This window comes from Rutilus rutilus, assembly GCF_951802725.1.
Source record: "Rutilus rutilus genome assembly, chromosome: 20".
In the NCBI taxonomy this organism is placed as follows: domain Eukaryota; kingdom Metazoa; phylum Chordata; class Actinopteri; order Cypriniformes; family Leuciscidae; genus Rutilus; species Rutilus rutilus.
The window spans coordinates 35,540,351-35,562,850 of NC_140225.1; the positions used below are offsets into that span (position 1 = coordinate 35,540,351).

Consider the following 22,500-nt stretch of genomic DNA (forward strand, 5'->3'; position numbering starts at 1 on the left):
CCCAGATACACACCCACAGGTGCGGTTTAACCCCAGAGACACACCCTCAGGTTTAGTTTAACCCCAGATACACGCCCTCAGGTGCGGTTTAACCCCAGATACACACCCTCAGGTGCGGTTTAACCCCAGACACACGCCCTCAGGTGCTGTTTAACCCCAGACACACGCCCTCAGGTGCGGTTTAACCCCAGATACACACCCTCATGTGTGGTTTAACCCCAGATACACGCCCTCAGGTGCGGTTTAACCCCAGATACACACCCTCAGGTGCAGTTAAACCCCAGAGACACACTCCAGATACACACCCACAGGTGCGGTTTAATCCCAGACACACGCCCTCAGGTGCGGTTTAACCCCAGACACACGCCCTCAGGTGCAGTTGAACCCCAGATACACACCCTCAGGTGCGGTTTAACCCCAGATACACACCCTCAGGTGCGGTTTAACCCCAGACACACGCCCTCAGGTGCAGTTTAACCCCAGATACACACCCTCAGGTGCGGTTTAACCCCAGACACACACCAGCAGTTGCGGTTTAACCCCAGATACACACCCTCAGGTGCAGTTAAACCCCAGAGACACACTCCAGATACTCACCCTCAGGTTTAGTTTAACCCCAGATACACACCCTCAGGTGCAGTTAAACCCCAGATACACGCCCTCAGGTGCGGTTTAACCCCAGACACACGCCCTCAGGTGCAGTTTAACCCCAGACACACACCAGCAGGTGCGGTTTAACCCCAGATACACACCCTCAGGTGCAGTTAAACCCCAGAGACACACTCCAGATACTCACCCTCAGGTTTAGTTTAACCCCAGATACACACCCTCAGGTGCAGTTAAACCCCAGAGACACACTCCAGATACTCACCCTCAGGTTTAGTTTAACCCCAGATACACACCCTCAGGTGCAGTTAAACCCCAGAGACACACCCTCAGGTTTACTTTAACCCCAGACACACGCCCTCAGGTGCAGTTTAACCCCAGATACACGCCCTCAGGTTTAGTTTAACCCCAGACACACGCCCTCAGGTGCGGTTTAACCCCAGATACACACCAGCAGGTGCGGTTTAACCCCAGATACACACTCTTGATACACACCCTCAGGTTTAGTTTAACCCCAGACACACGCCCTCAGGTGCGGTTTAACCCCAGATACACACCAGCAGGTGCAGTTTAACCCCAGATACACACTCTTGATACACACCTTCAGTTGCAGTTTAACCCCAGATACACACTCTTGATACACAACCTCAGGTTTCGTTTAACTCCAGACACACGCCCTCAGGTGCGGTTTAACCCCAGATACACACCAGCAGGTGCGGTTTAACCCCAGACACACACCAGCAGGTGCGGTTTAACCCCAGACACACACTCTTGAAACACACTCTCAGTTGCAGTTTAACCCCAGATACACACCCTCACATGCGGTTTAACCCCAGATACACACACCAGTAGGTGCGGTTTAACCCCAGATACACACCCTCAGGTGCGGTTTAACCCCAGATACACACACCAGTAGGTGCGGTTTAACCCCAGATACACGCCCTCAGGTGCGGTTTAATCCCAGATACACACACCAGCAGGTTTAGTTTAACCCCAGATACACACCCTCAGGTGCAGTTAAACCCCAGAGACACACCCTCAGGTTTAGTTTAACCCCAGACACACGCCCTCAGGTGCGGTTTAACCCCAGATACACACCAGCAGGTGCGGTTTAACCCCAGACACACACCAGCAGGTGCGGTTTAACCCCAGACACACACTCTTGAAACACACTCTCAGTTGCAGTTTAACCCCAGATACACACCCTCAGGTGCGGTTTAACCCCAGATACACACCCTCAGGTTTAGTTTAACCCCAGATACACACCCTCAGGTGCGGTTTAACCCCAGATACACACACCAGTAGGTGCGGTTTAACCCCAGATACACACCCTCAGGTGCGGTTTAACCCCAAATACACACACCAGTAGGTGTGGTTTAACCCCAGATACACGCCCTCAGGTGCGGTTTAATCCCAGATACACACACCAGCAGGTGCGGTTTAACCCCAGATACACACCCTCAGGTTTAGTTTAACCCCAGATACACACCCTCAGGTGCGGTTTAACCTTACACACAGGCCGCAACACTGACTGTCCACATCTTCACAAGTGTTTTACCACTGTGTATTTCTACATAGTTTTAAAAAATCAGTTATGTTCAATTTAAAGCAGCAAAGATAAAAACAAAAATATAGACATAACATCTTTTTTATAAAACTATTCTTCCCAGAAAGCATAGTGAATGATGAAGTCAAACCTTTTACTTCCCCTACACTACTGGTCAAATGTTTCTGTAAGAATCTCTTCTGTATCACAAAGGCTACTTTTATTTGATTAAAAATACAGTAAAAACAGATAAATATTATTACAATGGAAAACAGCCGTTTTATATTTGAATATATAATAAAGTGTAATTTATTCCTGTGATCAAAGCTGAATTTTCAACATCATTATTCCAGTCTTCAGTGTCACATAATCCTTCAGAAATCATTCTAATATGATGATTTGATAATTAAAAAATATTTATGATTTTTATCAATGAAAACATTGCAGTGCTTTACTGTTCAGCAGTCGAATCGGCTGTGTCATAAACCAACCAGATGCACAGGTCAGTTCTGTTTGGCGGTTCAGCTCTATATTGATACTGGTGTTGTATAGTATCTCTGTTTGTCCGTGTGATTCTCTCAGCTTCAGCCGCTGGTGTTCCAGAAGTTTTCTCAGCATCTGTTATTCCGTACACACTGTCTCTGAGTGTCGATGTGAGATCTTCAGACCGCATCTCCAGACTGGAGTCCAGCTGCCCTCTGGATCCTCTGGTGTTCCTCGACGCACACCACACTCACGCCACGGTACTGTGTGTGTGTGTGTGTGTGTGTGTGTGTGTGTTCGTGTTTGTGTACAGTTTTTATGCACCTAACGTCTGTAATGTGTGTGTGTAGGTGAGTCTGAGTGCTGGTCACCGGTTCGATAAGGATGTTGAGCTGCTTCTGTACTATGAGAATACCCATCAGCCCCGTGCTGTCGTGGAGGCCGGAGCAGCCACGGCTCAGCCAGGTACAGACTTTAGTTTTTACAAGAATTCAGTATGCTGTAAATATACTTATGTGTGAGTTAAGGGGTTACTTCACCCTAAAATGAAAATTAAGTCATTGTAGGCAAGAAGAAAGTCGTTTCACACTCACGACTGCAATTTAAAATATCCAACATTGTCAGAAGTTCTTGAAGGCAATTAGTTGGCCATTGTTGTTCATGTCTCACAAGTGATTAAGATGGTGGATTTGGCCAAACTTCCCTGTATCTAAAATTGATAACTATACGGAGAATAAATAAATCTTTTTGATGGTGTTTGTAGTTCTGAACATAATTATCATGTTCTCTCACTGATCTCTGATGTTTAGTATGTGAGTTGGCACACAGGACTTGATTAGTTCAGGGAGTTTGATTCGCTCTGCAGGATAGAGACTGTCATATACAGTGTAACACGTAGGGCTGGGTAAAAAATATCGATTTCTTGATTTTAATCGATTCTCATTTTTACGAACCGATATCAATTCTTAAATCCCAAGAATCGATTAGTCATCCTGTTTTCAGTTGATGAATGAATGGAACATTGTATCCCATCCAATAAATCGCAATAATCTTTGTGCTTTGTTACTATTGATATGATATTTCTTTCTAACTAACTAACCAATCCATCTTTCTTTCTTTCTTTCTTTCTTTCTTTCTTTCTTTCTTTCTTTCTTTCTTTCTTTCTTTCTTTCTTTCTTTCTTTCTTTCTTTCTTTCTTCTAACTAATCTATCTTTCTAATCCATCTTTCTTTCTAGCTAATCTATCTAAACTATCTAAACTAATCCACCATTCTTTCTTTTTCATTTCTTTCTTTCTTTCTTTCTTTCTTTCTTTCTTTCTTTCTTTCTTTCTTTCTTTCTTTCTTTCTTTTTACCTAATCTTTCTTTCTTTCTTTCTTTCTTTCTTTCTTTCTTTCTTTCTTTCTACCTAATCTTTTCTTTCTTTCTTTTTCTTTCTACCTAATTTTTTTCTTTCTTTTTTTAACTTTTCTTTCTTTCTTTCTAACTAATCTTTCTTTCTATCTAATATATCTTTCTTTCTAATATATCTTTCTTTCTTTCTAACTAATCTTTCTTTCTTTCTTTCTTTCTAACTAAACTATCTTTCTATCTAATCTATCTTTCTTTCTTTCTAACTAATATATCTTTCTTTCTTTCATTCTAACTAATCTATCTATCTTTCTTTCTTTCTTTCTAACTAATCCATCTTTCTTTCTAACTAATATATCTTTCTTTCTTTCTTTCATTCTAACTAATCTATCTTTCTTTCTTTCTTTCTTTCTAACTAATCTATCTTTCTTTCTTTCTAACTAGTATGTCTTTCTTTCATTCTAACTAATCATCTTTCTTTCTTTCTTTCTAACTAAACTATCGTTCTATCTAATCTATCTTTCTTTCTAATATATCTTTCTTTCTAACTAATCTTTCTTTCTTTCTTTCTTACTAAACTATCTTTTCTTTCTTTCTTTCTAACTAATCTTTCTTTCTCTCTTTTTTCTTTCATTTTTTCTTTCCACCTAATCCTTCTTTCTTTCTTTCTAACTAATCCACCTTTCTTTCTTTCTTTCTTTCTTTCTTTCTTTCTTTCTTTCTTTCTTTCTTTCTTTCTTTCTTTTTTACCTAATCTTTTCTTTCTTTCTTTTTTTCTTTCTTTCTACATAATCTTTTCTTTCTTTCTTTCTTTCTAACTAATCCACCAGTCTTTTTTTCTTTCTTTCATTCTTTTTTTCTTTCCTACTAATCTTTCTTTCTCTCTTTTTTCTTTCATTTTTTCTTTCCACCTAATCCTTCTTTCTTTCTAACTAATCCACCATTCTTTCTTTCTTTCTTTCTTTCTTTCTTTCTTTCTTTCTTTCTTTCTTTCTTTCTTTCTTTCTTTCTTTCTTTCTTTCTTTCTTTCTTTCTTTCTTTCTTCTAACTAATCTATTTTTCTAATCCATCTTTCTTTCTAGCTAATCTATCTAAACTATCTAAACTAATCCACCATTCTTTCTTTTTTTCATTTCTTTCTTTCTTTCTTTTTACCTAATCTTTCTTTCTTTCTTTCTTTCTTTCTTTCTTTCTTTTTTACCTAATCTTTTCTTTCTTTCTTTCTTTCTTTCTTTCTTTCTTTCTTTCTTTCTTTCTTTCTTTCTTTCTTTCTTTCTTTCTTTCTTTCTACCTAATCTTTTCTTTCTTTCTTTTTCTTTCTACCTAATTTTTTTCTTTCTTTTTTTAACTTTTCTTTCTTTCTTTCTAACTAATCTTTCTTTCTATCTAATCTATCTTTCTTTCTAATATATCTTTCTTTCTTTCTAACTAATCTTTCTTTCTTTCTTTCTTTCTAACTAAACTATCTTTCTATCTAATCTATCTTTCTTTCTTTCTAACTAATATATCTTTCTTTCTTTCATTCTAACTAATCTATCTATCTTTCTTTCTTTCTTTCTAACTAATCCATCTTTCTATCTTTCTAACTAATATATCTTTCTTTCTTTCTTTCATTCTAACTAATCTATCTTTCTTTCTTTCTTTCTAACTAATCTATCTTTCTTTCTTTCTAACTAGTATGTCTTTCTTTCATTCTAACTAATCATCTTTCTTTCTTTCTTTCTAACTAAACTATCGTTCTATCTAATCTATCTTTCTTTCTAATATATCTTTCTTTCTAACTAATCTTTCTTTCTTTCTTTCTTACTAAACTATCTTTTCTTTCTTTCTTTCTAACTAATCTTTCTTTCTCTCTTTTTTCTTTCATTTTTTCTTTCCACCTAATCCTTCTTTCTTTCTTTCTAACTAATCCACCTTTCTTTCTTTCTTTCTTTCTTTCTTTCTTTCTTTCTTTCTTTCTTTCTTTCTTTCTTTCTTTCTTTCTTTCTTTTTTACCTAATCTTTTCTTTCTTTCTTTCTTTTTTTCTTTCTTTCTACATAATCTTTTCTTTCTTTCTTTCTTTCTAACTAATCCACCAGTCTTTTTTTCTTTCTTTCATTCTTTTTTTCTTTCCTACTAATCTTTCTTTCTCTCTTTTTTCTTTCATTTTTTCTTTCCACCTAATCCTTCTTTCTTTCTAACTAATCCACCATTCTTTCTTTCTTTCTTTCTTTCTTTCTTTCTTTCTTTCTTTCTTTCTTTCTTTCTTTCTTCTAACTAATCTATTTTTCTAATCCATCTTTCTTTCTAGCTAATCTATCTAAACTATCTAAACTAATCCACCATTCTTTCTTTTTTTCATTTCTTTCTTTCTTTCTTTTTACCTAATCTTTCTTTCTTTCTTTCTTTCTTTCTTTCTTTCTTTCTTTCTTTTTTACCTAATCTTTTCTTTCTTTCTTTCTTTTTTCTTTCTTTCTACATAATCTTTTCTTTCTTTCTTTCTAACTAATCCACCAGTCTTTTCTTTCTTTCATTCTTTTTTTCTTTCCTACTAATCTTTCTTTCTCTCTTTTTTCTTTCATTTTTTCTTTCCACCTAATCCTTCTTTCTTTCTAACTAATCCACCATTCTTTCTTTCTTTCTTTCTTTCTTTCTTTCTTTCTTTCTTTCTTTCTTTCTTTCTTTCTTTCTTTCTTTCTTTCTTTCTTTCTTTCTTTCTTTCTTTCTTCTAACTAATCTATCTTTCTAATCCATCTTTCTTTCTAGCTAATCTATCTAAACTATCTAAACTAATCCACTATTCTTTCTTTTTTCATTTCTTTCTTTCTTTTTACCTAATCTTTCTTTCTTTCTTTCTTTCTTTCTTTCTTTCTTTCTTTCTTTCTTTCTTTCTTTCTTTCTTTCTTTCTTTCTTTCTTTCTTTCTTTTTACCTAATCTTTCTTTCTTTCTTTCTTTCTAACTATTCCACCATTCTTTCTTTCTTTCTTTCTTTCTTTCTTTCTTTCTTTCTTTCTTTCTTTCTTTCTTTTTTCTACCTAATCTTTTCTTTCTTTCTTTCTTTCTTTCTTTCTTTCTTTCTTTCTTTCTTTCTTTCTTTCATTCTAACTAATCTATCTTTCTTTCTTTCTTTCTAACTAATCTATCTTTCTTTCTTTCTAACTAATGTCTTTCTTTCATTCTAACTAAACTATCGTTCTATCTAATCTATCTTTCTTTCTAATATATCTTTCTTTCTAACTAATCTTTCTTTCTTTCTTTCTAACTAAACTATCTTTTCTTTCTTTCTTTCTAACTAATCTTTCTTTCTCTCTTTTTTCTTTCATTTTTTCTTTCCACCTAATCCTTCTTTCTTTCTTTCTAACTAATCCACCTTTCTTTCTTTCTTTCTTTCTTTTTCTTTCTTTCTTTCTTTCTTTCTTTCTTTCTTTCTTTCTTTCTTTCTTTCTTTCTTTCTTTCTTTCTTTCTTTCTTTCTTTCTTTTTTTCTTTCTTTCTTTCTACCTAATCTTTCTTTCTAACTAATCCACCATTCTTTCTTTCTTTCTTTCTTTCTTTCTTTCTTTCTTTCTTTCTTTCTTTCTAACTAATCCACCATTCTTTCTTTCTTTCTTTCATTCTTTTTTTCTTTCTTTCCTACTAATCTTTCTTTCTCTCTTTTTTCTTTCATTTTTTCTTTCCACCTAATCCTTCTTTCTTTCTAACTAATCCACCATTCTTTCTTTCTTTCTTTCTTTCTTTCTTTCTTTCTTTCTTTCTTTCTTTCTTTCTTTCTTTCTTTCTTTCTACCTAATCTTTCTTTCTTTCTAACTAATCCACCATTCTTTTTTCTTTCTTTCTTTCTTTCTTTCTTTCTTTCTTTCTTTCTTTCTTTCTTTCTTTCTTTCTTTCTTTCTTTCTTTCTTTCTTTCTAACTATTCCACCATTCATTCTTTCTTTCTTTCTTTCTTTCTTTCTTTCTTTCTTTCTTTCTTTCTTTCTAACTAATCTTTCTTTCTCTCTTTTTTCTTTCATTTTTTCTTTCCACCTAATCCTTCTTTCTTTCTTTCTAACTAATCCACCTTTCTTTCTTTCTTTCTTTCTTTCTTTCTTTCTTTCTTTCTTTCTACCTAATCTTTCTTTCTAACTAATCCACCTTTCTTTCTTTCTTTCTTTCTTTCTTTCTTTCTTTCTTTCTTTCTTTCTAATATATCTTTCTTTCTAACTAATCTTTCTTTCTTTCTTTCTTTCTAACTAAACTATCTTTTCTTTCTTTCTTTCTAACTAATCTTTCTTTCTCTCTTTTTTCTTTCATTTTTTCTTTCCACCTAATCCTTCTTTCTTTCTTTCTAACTAATCCACCTTTCTTTCTTTCTTTCTTTCTTTCTTTCTTTCTTTCTTTCTTTCTTTCTTTCTTTCTTTCTTTTTTTCTTTCTTTCTTTCTACCTAATCTTTCTTTCTAACTAATCCACCATTCTTTCTTTCTTTCTTTCTTTCTTTCTTTCTTTCTTTCTTTCTTTCTTTCTAACTAATCCACCATTCTTTCTTTCTTTCTTTCATTCTTTTTTTCTTTCTTTCCTACTAATCTTTCTTTCTCTCTTTTTTCTTTCATTTTTTCTTTCCACCTAATCCTTCTTTCTTTCTAACTAATCCACCATTCTTTCTTTCTTTCTTTCTTTCTTTCTTTCTTTCTTTCTTTCTTTCTTTCTTTCTTTCTTTCTACCTAATCTTTCTTTCTTTCTAACTAATCCACCATTCTTTTTTCTTTCTTTCTTTCTTTCTTTCTTTCTTTCTTTCTTTCTTTCTTTCTTTCTTTCTTTCTTTCTTTCTTTCTTTCTTTCTTTCTTTCTTTCTAACTATTCCACCATTCTTTCTTTCTTTCTTTCTTTCTTTCTTTCTTTCTTTCTTTCTTTCTTTTTTCTACCTAATCTTTTCTTTCTTTCTTTTTTCTACCTAATCTTTTCTTTCTTTCTTTCTTTCTTTCTTTCTTTCATTCTAACTAATCTATCTTTCTTTCTTTCTAACTAATGTCTTTCTTTCATTCTAACTAAACTATCGTTCTATCTAATCTATCTTTCTTTCTAATATATCTTTCTTTCTAACTAATCTTTCTTTCTTTCTTTCTTTCTAACTAAACTATCTTTTCTTTCTTTCTTTCTAACTAATCTTTCTTTCTCTCTTTTTTCTTTCATTTTTTCTTTCCACCTAATCCTTCTTTCTTTCTTTCTAACTAATCCACCTTTCTTTCTTTCTTTCTTTCTTTCTTTCTTTCTTTCTTTCTTTCTTTCTTTCTTTCTTTCTACCTAATCTTTCTTTCTAACTAATCCACCTTTCTTTCTTTCTTTCTTTCTTTCTTTCTTTCTTTCTAACTAATCCACCATTCTTTCTTTCTTTCTTTCATTCTTTTTTTCTTTCTTTCCTACTAATCTTTCTTTCTCTCTTTTTTCTTTCATTTTTTCTTTCCACCTAATCCTTATTTCTTTCTAACTAATCCACCATTCTTTCTTTCTTTCTTTCTTTCTTTCTTTCTTTCTTTCTTTCTTTCTTTCTACCTAATCTTTCTTTCTTTCTAACTAATCCACCATTCTTTTTTCTTTCTTTCTTTCTTTCTTTCTTTCTTTCTTTCTTTCTTTCTTTCTTTCTTTCTTTCTTTCTTTCTACCTAATCTAATCTTTTCTTTCTTTCTTTCTTTCTTTCTTTCTTTCTTTCTTTCTTTCTTTCTTTCTTTCTTTCTACCTAATCTTTTCTTTCTTTCTTTCTTTCTTTCTAATCTATCTTTTTAACTAATATTTCTTTTTAACTCATCTTTCTTTCTTTCTAACTGATCTCTTTCTTTCTCTTTCTTTCTGACTAATCTTTCTTTCCTTTTCTTTCTAACTAATCCACCATTCATTCTTTCTTTCTTTCTTTCTTTCTTTCTTTCTTTCTTTCTTTCTTTCTTTCTTTCTTTCTTTCTACCTAATCTTTCTTTCTTTCTAACTAATCCACCATTCTTTTTTCTTTCTTTCTTTCTTTCTTTCTTTCTTTCTTTCTTTCTTTCTTTCTTTCTTTCTTTCTTTCTTTCTTTCTTTCTTTCTTTCTTTCTTTCTTTCTACCTAATCTAATCTTTTCTTTCTTTCTTTCTTTCTTTCTTTCTTTCTTTCTTTCTTTCTTTCTTTCTACCTAATCTTTTCTTTCTTTCTTTCTTTCTTTCTAATCTATCTTTTTAACTAATATTTCTTTTTAACTCATCTTTCTTTCTTTCTAACTGATCTCTTTCTTTCTCTTTCTTTCTGACTAATCTTTCTTTCCTTTTCTTTCTAACTAATCTATCTTTCTTTCTCTTTCTTTCTGACTAATCTTTCTTTCCTTTTCTTTCTAACTAATCTTTCTTTCTTTCTAATATTTCTTTCTTTTTAACTAATCTTTCTTTCTTTTTCTTTCCAACTAATCTTTTTTCTTTCTTTCTAACTATTCTTTCTTTCTAACTCATTTATCAATCAAAATTTAAACTACTTTAAACTTCAAACTACTTAAAACTTCTAACTACTTTTAACTTCTTCAAACTCTCTGGTCCGGCTTTCTCAAGCCAACTTAAAGTTTGTCTCAACAAACTTTTTTTTCTAGTTTTAAGTTTTTATACAAATCAGTTCATTTTTACCTTCAATATTATAGTAGGCTGATGAAGCCTAGTAGGCTACAACTAACTCTCATAGTAGTCTCATAGCATTAGTTAAGAGATTTGTTAAGAGATTTGAAATTTGCCATGTATTGTTGCCTACCTGATATCCAAAATAATCAATATTGAATCTAATCTAATCGAATCGGAAGCTTGTGAATCGAAATCGAAGCGAATTGTGAAATTTGTGTCAATACCCAGCCCTTGTAACACGAATCATACAGAACAGAATTCAGGCCATTTACACCCTCTTACCCTGTTTACTCTGTCTCTGTTTCAGGGTCTCTGATGGGTGACCCAGTGCTCATGATCAGTTTGTACCCAGAGTTCCCTGCAGACGTGATGTCATCGCTGGCATCTCAAGGCGAGTTTGTGTTTGTGGTTGACAGATCGGGCAGTATGGACTGCAGCATGCATAATGGGAAAGACGCACAGATGCGCATCGAAAGTGCAAGAGTAAGATTTCGGATTTCAGAAAATACACACATATATTGAGATTTATTGAGTCACTTTACTCACTGTACATGTCTCTACTGTACTCACTGTACATGTCTCTATTGTATTCACTGTACATGAGTCTACTGTACATGAGTCTCTACAGTACTCACTGTACATGTGTCTCTACTGTACTCACTGTACATGAGTCTATACTGTTCTCACTGTACATGAGTCTCTACTCACAGTACATGAGTCTATACTGTTCTCACTGTACATGTACACTCACCTAAAGGATTATTAGAAACACCTGTTCAATTTCTCATTAATGCAATTATCTAATCAACCAATCACATGGCAGTTGCTTCAATGCATTTCACGAGTTCACACTTACATATAATGAAGGGGTAAAGTTTAATAGTTTAATGCGTATTTGGCGTGCTGTCCGGAGGGAGGGCTCCGAGCTCGGAGTTCGGCCCGAACCCAGAGTACTCCCCCCGTATGTAAGTGTTTAGGACTAGAAGCGTGGAGAAGGGGTGGTGGAGGGATGCTGCAAACTGTCAATGGAATGAGGTGAGACTGCTGAGTATATATATATACACCTCTTACCATTGATTGCTGAGTGCTCTCCACTTGTGTTAATTATCTGAACGTGTTCCTCCCGAACCTTGTTAATAAAACATTATTTAGGGGTGTGGTCCTGGTCAAGACAATCTCCTGAACTCCAAACTGAATGTCAGAATGGGAAAGAAAGGTGATTTAAGCAATTTTGAGCGTGGCATGGTTGTTGGTGGTATTTCACAATCTGCTCAGTTACTGGGATTTTCACGCACAACCATTTCTAGGGTTTACAAAGAATGGTGTGAAAAGGGAAAAACATCCAGTATGCGGCAGTCCTGTGGGCGAAAATGCCTTGTTGATGCTAGAGGTCAGAGGAGAATGGGCCGACTGATTCAAGCTGATAGAAGAGCAACTTTGACTGAAATAACCACTCGTTACAACCGAGGTATGCAGCAAAGCATTTGTGAAGCCACAACACGCACAACCTTGAGGCGGATGGGCTACAACAGCAGAAGACCCCACCGGGTACCACTCATCTCCACTACAAATAGGAAAAAGAGGCTACAATTTGCACAAGCTCACCAAAATTGGACAGTTGAAGACTGGAAAAATGTTGCCTGGTCTGATGAGTCTCGATTTCTGTTGAGACATTCAGATGGTAGAGTCAGAATTTGGCGTAAACAGAATGAGAACATGGATCCATCATGCCTTGTTACCACTGTGCAGGCTGGTGGTGGTGGTGTAATGGTGTGGGGGATGTTTTCTTGGCACACTTTAGGTCCATTAGTGCCAATTGGGCATCGTTTAAATGCCACGGCCTACCTGAGCATTGTTTCTGACCATGTCCATCCCTTTATGACCACCATGTACCCATCCTCTGATGGCTACTTCCAGCAGGATAATGCACCATGTCACAAAGCTCGAATCATTTCAAATTGGTTTCTTGAACATGACAATGAGTTCACTGTACTAAAATGGCCCCCACAGTAGGGTTGGGCGGTATTACGGTAATATCGGATACCGCGGGATCTTAAAATAGCACCGGTATCAGTTTCAATACCGTCATTACCGGCACTTATATAGCCTATAATATATATAATTTATTTATTGCCTAAAAAATGCTTATGTGTGGTTGCAGTTTGGCAATATTTCTGGTTCCAACCGAATGAGAAGGGAGAGGCGGTAAATACTGACGAGGCAATTTGTAAATTGTGCAATAAAAAGGTGACCGCGAGAGATGTAAACACCTCTAACGTCGCATCTCCGAAACAACCGCCCACTCACTGCTGCCAGGATACATAAGCGCATTAAGTTTCGTATTTGTTAAAATATTATAATGTTATTTTTTCCATCTTTGTTGATTATGAAAAGTGAACAGCACAAATAAGATGGGATGCATCGGGAGTCAGACGATTTGACCACTTCAATAAATTTAGTTTTGTAAAAGGCCTCTTTAAAACGAATTTCGTTTTGTATGAATTGTATCTAAATTTTTATAAAATTTTCATCAACCAATATTGCCTGGATTTAATATAATCATGACATGATGGGCATGCCGCTGTCACTTGCATTGAAATCTCATAAAAAAGGCTATGCCTCACAGACATGACAAATAAATAAAGCTTGAAATTTCTTTAAACGAAACAATTAAAAACGAAAGAAATAGGCAACTCACTGATTAGGCTGAGTAATCCATGATGTGCATTTCTCTCGTTCATACATAGATGCGATCGTCAATTTCATTAAACGAAACAATTCAAAACGAAAAGAAATATAGTCTGATTAATCAATGGTGTGCATTTCTCTCTATAGCGTTCACTACAGAGATGGCGATCGTCAATTTCTTTAAACGAAACAATTCAAAACGAAAGAAATAGGCTACTCACTGATTAGGCTAAGTAATCCATGATGTGCATTTCTCTCTAGGCGCGTTCATACGGAGATGCGATCGTCAATTTCAGTAAACGAAACCATTCAAAACGAAAATAAATAGACTAGCCTACTCTCTGTAATCCATGATGTGCATTTCTCTCTATAGCGTTCAGATGCCGATCGTCAATTTCTTTAAACGAAACAATTCAAAACGAAAAGAAAAAGGCCACTCTCTGATTGTGTAATGATGTGCATTTCTCTCTATATGCGCGTTCACTACAGAGATGGCGATCGTCAACTTCCATCTTTGCAGAAAAGTTTTATTAATAAAAATCAATGGACACGCGTCACCGGATTACAAAGGCACTTCTTGCTTGTTGCAACTTGCACGCACACAGATATTATGTTGAATAATGGTGGGCTCCGGCTCATAATAACAGTTAATGCCGTCGGCCTGACTCAGACACAACGTGCAGGGGTTGGGCTTGATTTTTTTGTTGTTGTTTTTTTGCCCGATCTGGCATTCAGTTTCTGAACGGTGTAGGCACAAGCCAACAGTTTGGTGACGCCGTCTGAGCCCATTATGTCATAATTTTTAATTAGTCACGGTAATACCGTATACCCCGGTAAAATAGGGAGGCGGTTTGACGGTTTCAAAATTCGAATACCGCCCAAGCCTACCCCACAGTCACCAGATCTCAACCCAATAGAGCATCTTTGGGATGTGGTGGAACGGGAGCTTCGTGCCCTGGATGTGCATCCCACAAATCTCCATCAACTGCAAGATGCTATCCTATCAATATGGGCCAACATTTCTAAAGAATGCTTTCAGCACCTTGTTGAATCAATGCCACGTAGAATTAAGGCAGTTCTGAAGGCGAAAGGGGGTCAAACACAGTATTAGTATGGTGTTCCTAATAATCCTTTAGGTGAGTGTATATACTCAATGCACATGTGTCTCTACTGTACTCACTGTACATGAGTCTATACTGTTCTCACTGTACATGAGTCTACTGTACTCACTACATGCATCTGTCTCTATTATACATGCATCTCTTTACTGTACTTACTGTACATGCATCTCTCTATACTGTACTCGCTGTACATGTTTATCTCTACTGTACTCACACACTGCATCTTTCTACTGTGCTCTAACACATATACACACACACACACACACGCACACACACTGTCTCTACTGTACTCACACACACACACACACACACACACACACACACACACACACACACTGTCTCTACTGTACTCACACACACACACACACACACACACACACTGTCTCTACTGTACTCACACACACACACACACACACACTGTGTCTCTGTAGGACACGCTGCTGCTGCTGCTGAAGAGTCTTCCCATGGGATGCTACTTCAACATCTATGGATTCGGCTCTCACTTCGAGTCCTTCTTCCCGTCAGTAAACACACGTTAGTTGTTCTTCAGGAATGATCTCGTGCTGGTCAGTGGTGGTTTAGTGAGAGACTGTGGTGTGTGTCGTTGCAGTCAGAGTGTTGTGTACAGCGAGGACACGATGGAAGAGGCTCTGAAGAGAGTGAAGAACATGAGGGCAGACATGGGCGGCACAGAGATCCTTCAGCCTCTGAAACACATCTACAGTCAGCCCTGTTTCCCGAATCACCCCCGACAGGTACACACTCATCATTCAACACGCTTTCTGAACTCTGCTGAGGTGTGTTTCTGAGCCTGACTCTCTCTCAGCTGTTCATCTTCACTGATGGAGAGGTGTGGAACACTAAAGAGGTGCTGGACCTGGTGAAAAGTCACGTTTACTCTCACAGGTGGGCGCTCACGTCTCACTCCTGCTTTACTGATATCACCCGCTTCACTTCAGGTTCACTTCATGTCAGACGGTCATGTGTCCTCAGGTGTTTCTCCTTCGGGATTGGAGAGGGTGCGAGTACTGCTCTCATCACAGGAATGGCCAGAGAAGGTTCTGGTCACGCTCAGTTCATCACGGGCACTGACCGCATGCAGCCCAAAGTAAGTTCTGCTCTGGATAGAATCAGTACGAGATGGTCAGGGTTTTTATTCACCACTCTCTCCTGTCCTTCTCTGTCAGGTGATGCAGTCGCTCCGGTTTGCCCTCCAGCCGGCTGTGGATAATATCTCTGTGGACTGGACCGTTCCCGAGGGCGTTACGGTGGACATGCTGTCTCCACCCATCAGTGCCCTGTTCCAGGGTCAGAGGGCGCTCATCTACGCTCAGCTGAAAGGACAGGTCAAAGCTTTTTAATCGGGTCCTATTACGCCCTTTTACGAAGTCTTGATTTTGTTTTTGGGTGTACTAGAATATGCTTTCATGCTTGATTGTTCTAAAAAACACAATTTTTCACATATTTTACATTATTACAGCTCCTCTCTCCCCAGTGTGTCCCGAACGTGTTGTTTAGTTCCGGTTTCGATGAAGTCTCTCCTTCCAAAATACAGAATGTGCTGTGATTGGTTAGCTGGCCCAGTGCGTTGTGATTGGCAGCGCTTGGCGTGTGTTCAGAAAATGTCCTGCCCCTCCATAACCGAGAGTTCATCGTGGTTCTGGAAGCTGTTCTTCATAACGTGCAGCACACAGATAAACATCGGGATTATAATGTCCAGGAACAGTGTTTAAAATAAAATTTTACCCATTCTAAGTTCGTCAGAAGGTCAAACAAATTATGTTTTACTAACAAAGTTCGGGAGGAGCACGTTCAAATGATCTATCCAATCAATTCATCATCAGCAATTATCATATCTATCCGATCAGCATGAGAGGAGGCCTATATACAGTTCAAGTTTTTGGGTAAAATTTACAGACGTTCAGATGTTTGCAATGAACAAATCAAACAAAAGAAATTGAAATAGCTCAACACAACAATTGTTTCAAGTGGTTTCCCCAAATTCAACTGAAAGTGCCACTTTTATTGACTTCTGCAGTCTCAAAATTATTCAACCCCTTCATGGCAAGCATCTTCAGTACTCAGTAGAACAGTCTTCTGCTGTCCTGAGCTGCTGAAGCGAGATGTGTAAGCAGACCAGCTTCTGTTTCTGAGGGTTCTGAACCCGTTCCTCATGAGAATGGCCTCCAGTTCAGGGATATTCCTGGGTTTGCAACCGCCTTCAAATCCCACCAGAGATGTTCTATGGGGTTCGAGTCAGGAGACTGTGATGCCACTGTATCTACCAGGACCTCTTCTGCAACCAAGCCTTGCTGGAATCTGAGGAATGCTTGGGATCATTGTCCTGTTGAAGGTCCAAGCTCCAGCTTCCTCACTGACGGCATGATGTTTTCTCCTAGGATCTCCTGATACTTCAGTGAACCATCTCTCCTTCCACACGCTGCAGGTTTCCAGTGCCGGAGGATATAAATCAGCCGAGAGCATCACAAACTCCTCACGCTGAACTGTGAACCGTGTTCTTCACAGCTTATGCTTCATTCTTCCTCCTCCCGACACACGCTGATCCAGAGGGGACTCTGGGATTGGGCCGAACACAGAGAGCTCGGAGATTCTCCTCGGACAGACGCCAGATCCTCTTCTCGTTGACAGCAGCAGCTCATCCAGGCCTCATCCGTTTTCCGCGTATTCCAGAGGCGATTATTTAAATGAGGAACATTATGACTTCATAAAGCCCGGGAAAATTGCGTTGGAGTCCAAACGAGCCGCTCGATGTAGATCTTGGAAAGTGGATTCTGTTAAATAAAATATCTCCCTTTGGAGTGGACTTTGAGCTTTGAAACCTTGCAGATCTTCTTTATACCCAAACAGCAACATTACACACTAACTAAAGTTGGAAAAGTGAAAAAGAATAATAGGACCGCTTTAATGGTTTCATTTAAATGGCTTTTGGAGACCAGAGCCACACTGTTTAAACCAAGGGCTCCTTTAAACAAGGGTCAAATACAACATGTTAATCAGTTGTGTGGTTCTGTGATTAAGAAAAATTGCTGCGTTGTGTGTGACGCAACACTGGCCCTTGTAAGAAAGTAGTTGAAGAATGTAAAATCATCAGATGCTCATGTTACTTTCTGTTTCTCCCTCGTCATAGAGTTCAGGAAAGACAGACGGAGCAGTAACTGTGAAATACAGGCTGAAAGATCAACCAGTGACTAACCAGCTCCAGTTTACTCTTAAACCAACGGAAGACACAGGGTAACACACACACACACACCACACTCTCTCTCTCTCACACACGCACGCACACGCACACACACACACACACACACACACACACACCACACTCTCTCTCTCTCACACACGCACGCACACACACACACACACACACACACACACTCTCACTCTCTCTCTCTGTGTGTGTGTATGTTGCAGACGGACGATCCACCGTCTGGCGGCCCGGTCTGTGCTCCGCTGTCTGGAGCTGGAGGAGCGAGCCGAAGGAGCCGACACACAGGCCCTAAAGAGCCGGATCCTGGAGCTCAGTGTTCAGGCCGGAGTGAGCAGCGTTCACACAGCCTTCATCGCCGTCAATAAACACAGCAAACAGACCATCACAGGCCCGCTGCTGAAGAGGAGTGTGCCCGTACGCCGTGAGTTCACTGATATCTGTGTGTGTGTGTAGAGCAGGAGAGTGCCAGTCCAGATCCCGGAGAGACACTGTCCTCCAGTCTAACACACCTGGAGCAGAAACTCAATCGCTGCAGGACTCTGGCTCTCCGGGATCAGGATCTCATAAGCAGATTCCTGTCACATGATTATATAATATTGGTGTACTCACATCTTCAACATGTGACATTATATTCTTCATTAGATATGCTTGGGTCTGCAAGGCGCGGCGGTGTCCCTATGATGATGTGCGGTAAGAAATAATACACACTGTTCTTTCCTTTAACCTCTTACATGGGTCAGTCCATCTCAAGGGGTCCAGTGGATGGTTAATTTTGTAGAAGTGATGACTTCTATGTATTGGTAATGCAAAACTATTTTTATTTATTTATTTGTATTTTACTTGGTTTAACTGCAGTGGCTGTCTTTGTGTCACGGCACACAACACATTTTTGTGTTATGAAGGTAATATGACGTCATGAAGAATCGCATGCGCAGGGTCAGATTTGTGTACATAAGATTGCAAGCGTAAATTAAATTTGCATGCGCAAGAGAAGATTTGTAAAGGTGTAAATCGCCTTTCAAGTGTAAGAAAAAAATATTTGCTGAACAAATCGGGTTATTTCGGGAACTGTGTTGCTCCATGCACACAACAAGCCATTTAGACATTTGCAACAGTTTTTTTTTTTACACAAATGTAATTAATTACGCAATGAATCTATTTTGCAGTTCCCGACTCTGTTGTTTTCGGTGTCACATTGCTGTTCTCAGGCCTGCAGTGCTTTTGGCCATTAAAAAAATATGCCAGAAGTGTAAGCGCAGAGAAATGGAAGTCAGAAGAATACAGATCCTATTTATTTTGCGTTAGCATGAAGCTGCAGTTTCACAATACATGAATTACACTTAAGAATAACAGTAAAATGCTGCAAATATTTTTTTCTTACACTTGAAAGGATTATTTACACCTTTACAAATCTTCTCTTGCGCATGCAAATTTAATTTACGCTTGCAATCTTATGTACACAAATCTGACCCTGCGCATGCGATTCTTCATGACGTCATATTACCTTCATAGTTTGTTCGTTAAAAATCAAATGAAAAAACCCTAATTTTGGGGTTGAATGTCCCTGGTGGGGGACCAGACAGTGATGGAGCCAGGATAATAATAATTAATAATAATTTGTTACATTTATATAAATCTCCTCAACCAACACCAGTGTGCAGCAACACCTGATGATGCGACGGCAGCCATACTGCGCCAGAACACACACACACACACACACACACACACCAGCTTACTGGAGGAGAGGAGACAGTGATGAAGCCAATCAGTATATGGGGATGATTAGGAGGCCATGATGGACAGAGGCCAAGGGGCAAATTTGTCCAGGACACCGGGATTACACCCCTACTCTTTTTCGAAGGACATCCTGGGATTTAAAGACCACAGAGAGTCAGGACCTCGGTTTAACATCTCATCCGAAGGACGGAAATATTATCATAGAGGTGGCATAGAAATCTTCATTATTTCAACATAAAAATGAGTTTGACTATCCACCTTATTCCTACGCCCCATGATGCTTTGCGCGAATTATGAGTGTAAATTCCGTTAAACTCTAAACAATCAGTGAAAGACTCGCTCTATGAACCCAATACGTTAAAAAAGTGTCACAATGAGATGACATTAATCTACTAACCCTTCAGCCATTGAACATTATAAGGACATTTAAAAGTGTAAAAGCAGCAACAAGGTTCTTTCAGCCATGAATAATCCCAAAAGCGCGAGTCTTTCCACAGCAATAACGGACGGGTTAAATATCACTGTAGTAATATATACAGCGGGGAAAATAAGTATTGAACACGTCATCATTTTTCTCAGTAAATATATTTCCAAAGGTGCTATTGACATGAAAGGTTCACCAGATGTTGGTAACAACCCAAGTAAGCCAAACATACAAAGAAACAAACAAAAATAAGTTCAGAAATTAAATTATGTGTAATAATGTGAAATGACACAGGGAAAAAGTATTGAACACATGAAGAAAGGGAGGCGCAAAAAGGCATGGAAAGCCAAGACAACTGCTGAAAACTTACAGTAATTAAAAAGCAATCCAGCCCCCTGTCAGTGCAAATTAATAACAGCTGGTTCAGTCCCAAGTGATGGCCTACAAAAAGGTCTCATTGCCAAGGTGTCACACAAGACACATCTCATGATGGGTAAAAGCGAAGAGCTGTCTCAAGACCTTCGCAACCTAATTGTTGCAAAACATAATGATGGCATTGGTTATAGGCGCCATTCTAAGCTTCTGAATGGTCCAGTGAGCACTTTTGGGGCCATAATACGGAAGTGGAAAGACAATCATTTCACCATAAATTTGCCTCGACCAGGTGCTCCTCGCAAGATTTCTGATAGAGGAGTGAAAAGAATAATCAGAAGAGTTGTCCAAGAGCCAAGGATCACTTGTGGAGAGCTTCAAAAAGACCTGCAGATAGCAGGTACTGTGTTCTCAAAGAAAACAGTAAGTAATGCACTCCACCGCCATGGCCTGTATGCACGCTCACCACGCAAGACTCCATTACTGAAGAAAAAGCATGTTGAAGCTCATTTAAAGTTTGCTGCACAACATTTGGAAAAGCCAGTGAAATACTGGGAGAATATAGTGTGGTCATATGAGAGCAAAATGTAACTGTTTGGATGCCATAATACACACCATATTTGGAGGAGAAATGGCAGTGCACATTACCCTAAAAACACCATACAACTTGGTGTTGGCTCTGGGACAACTCTACTGATTATTCTTTTCACTCCTCTATCAGAAATCTTGCGAGGAGCACTGGTCGAGGCAAATTTATGGTGAAATTATTGTCTTTCCACTTCCGTATTATGGCCCCAAAAGTGCTCACTGGACCATTCAGAAGCTTAGAATGGCGCCTATAACCAATGCCATCATTATGTGTTGCAACAATTAGGTTGCGACGGTCTTGAGACAGCTCTTCGCTTTTACCCATCATGAGATGTGTCTTGTGTGACACCTTGGCAATGAAACCTTTTTGTAGGCCATCATTTTGACAGAGTATGAATTGCATTTACCCGTGAAAACAAACCTGGAAAGAGACGTGAGAATTTGAAGAGAATAACGAGAGATTCTTTGTGCAGTCCAGTGAATTATTAGTGGGATATATCGTAAATTGAGAACAGACCACAAATGTGCAGCATATGTTGACCTTTTTCATACTTATACAGCGGGAATAATAATAAACAAATAATCATGAGGAAAAGAAAGCAGCGACTGAAAATAGCTCTTGCCATAGATATTCTCCTTATAACGTCACGTTAAAATAAAAATGTTATGTTATTTTCATGATGTCTGAAAATAAAACATGAAGGGAAACTGACGGATCAGCTTTATTTGTAGGGCAACCTTATGATTTGAAGTGATTCGTTTCAGTCTTTTTGAATGGAAGTTCCCCAAACCGGAAGTGCCGCCCATAATTCTAAACACAGTAAGATCATCAGGAATAAAGTGGATAATGTATTGGACTGTTAGTGCTTACACAACTAAATACAGTTAATTTGTACTTAATTTTAATTGAGATAGTAGTTCATTAGATGATGGAATACTGAGTGAATTTGATTTTTTTATTTTTTATAATTCACCACCTCAAGGCATATTAATAAAGGGGGGCAGTGGGGGCACACTAGTTTAACATTTAGCTTAGTTCTGGTTCTCAAAACCCCCAAAAGCTTGTTCTCCATTGCTGCATCTTCATGGATGAGATAACTACTGTATTTCAAAGATTATTCAACATTCATTGAATACTATATAATCAATGAACTTTTTATTCTAAACTTTGCAAAAGTAAACATTAAATGTTAAACTTTCTATATTTGTTGTCAAAATAAATAATTGCAACAGTTCTATCATACCTATAACAAACTCAGTACAAATGAAAAAAATGTGTTCTCTTTTGAATCCCTGTGCAAGAATGGTAACAAGGCGGAAGTCAATAGCACATAAATGCCAGAATGTAAAATTAGTCATTTTATGCATCTAAATATGATCCATTTTTGTTTGTACCTTACAAATTAATGCAAAATTACCGCCTATCTTCTAGTACAAATGCACAGTGCTCACATTTATTTGTGCATTAAAAAATTACATATCAGTTTGTGCCTTATATTATGATCTCACATAGCAGAATATTTTATGTCAAGTCACCTTCATTTATACAGCGCTTTAACAATATAGACTGTTTCAAAGCAGCTTTACAGAGATAATTGGAAATTACCGTAACAGAGATTGTTTAGGCTTTACAGCAGCTCCAGGATAAAGTTATTGTCCAGCTAAAGTTAGTTGTGATTGATTGATTCATTTCCGTTGCGAGATCATTAGTTATTAACTTAGGGGCCGCTAACACGACACCGTTCTGACAGAAAAAAACCCTTAACCCGCTC

At 37.7% G+C, this 22,500-nt stretch overlaps 1 protein-coding gene across 3 annotated transcripts in view; it reads left to right on the forward strand.

Moving 5' to 3' along the window:
- Positions 1 to 22,500, forward strand: part of LOC311279788 (von Willebrand factor A domain-containing protein 5A-like) — a 37,222-nt gene that overhangs the window by 7,196 nt on the left and 7,526 nt on the right. For all 3 annotated transcript variants that reach the window (XM_084391506.1, XM_084391505.1, XM_084391504.1), the window contains 11 exons: positions 2,735 to 2,895; positions 2,986 to 3,100; positions 10,880 to 11,055; positions 14,813 to 14,901; positions 14,992 to 15,136; positions 15,208 to 15,287; positions 15,375 to 15,489; positions 15,569 to 15,727; positions 17,530 to 17,633; positions 17,811 to 18,028; positions 18,250 to 18,297. In XM_084391506.1, coding sequence (XP_084247632.1) covers positions 2,735 to 2,895; positions 2,986 to 3,100; positions 10,880 to 11,055; positions 14,813 to 14,901; positions 14,992 to 15,136; positions 15,208 to 15,287; positions 15,375 to 15,489; positions 15,569 to 15,727; positions 17,530 to 17,633; positions 17,811 to 18,028; positions 18,250 to 18,297 — 1,410 coding nt within the window. The remainder of the gene's footprint in view (positions 1 to 2,734; positions 2,896 to 2,985; positions 3,101 to 10,879; positions 11,056 to 14,812; positions 14,902 to 14,991; positions 15,137 to 15,207; positions 15,288 to 15,374; positions 15,490 to 15,568; positions 15,728 to 17,529; positions 17,634 to 17,810; positions 18,029 to 18,249; positions 18,298 to 22,500) is intronic.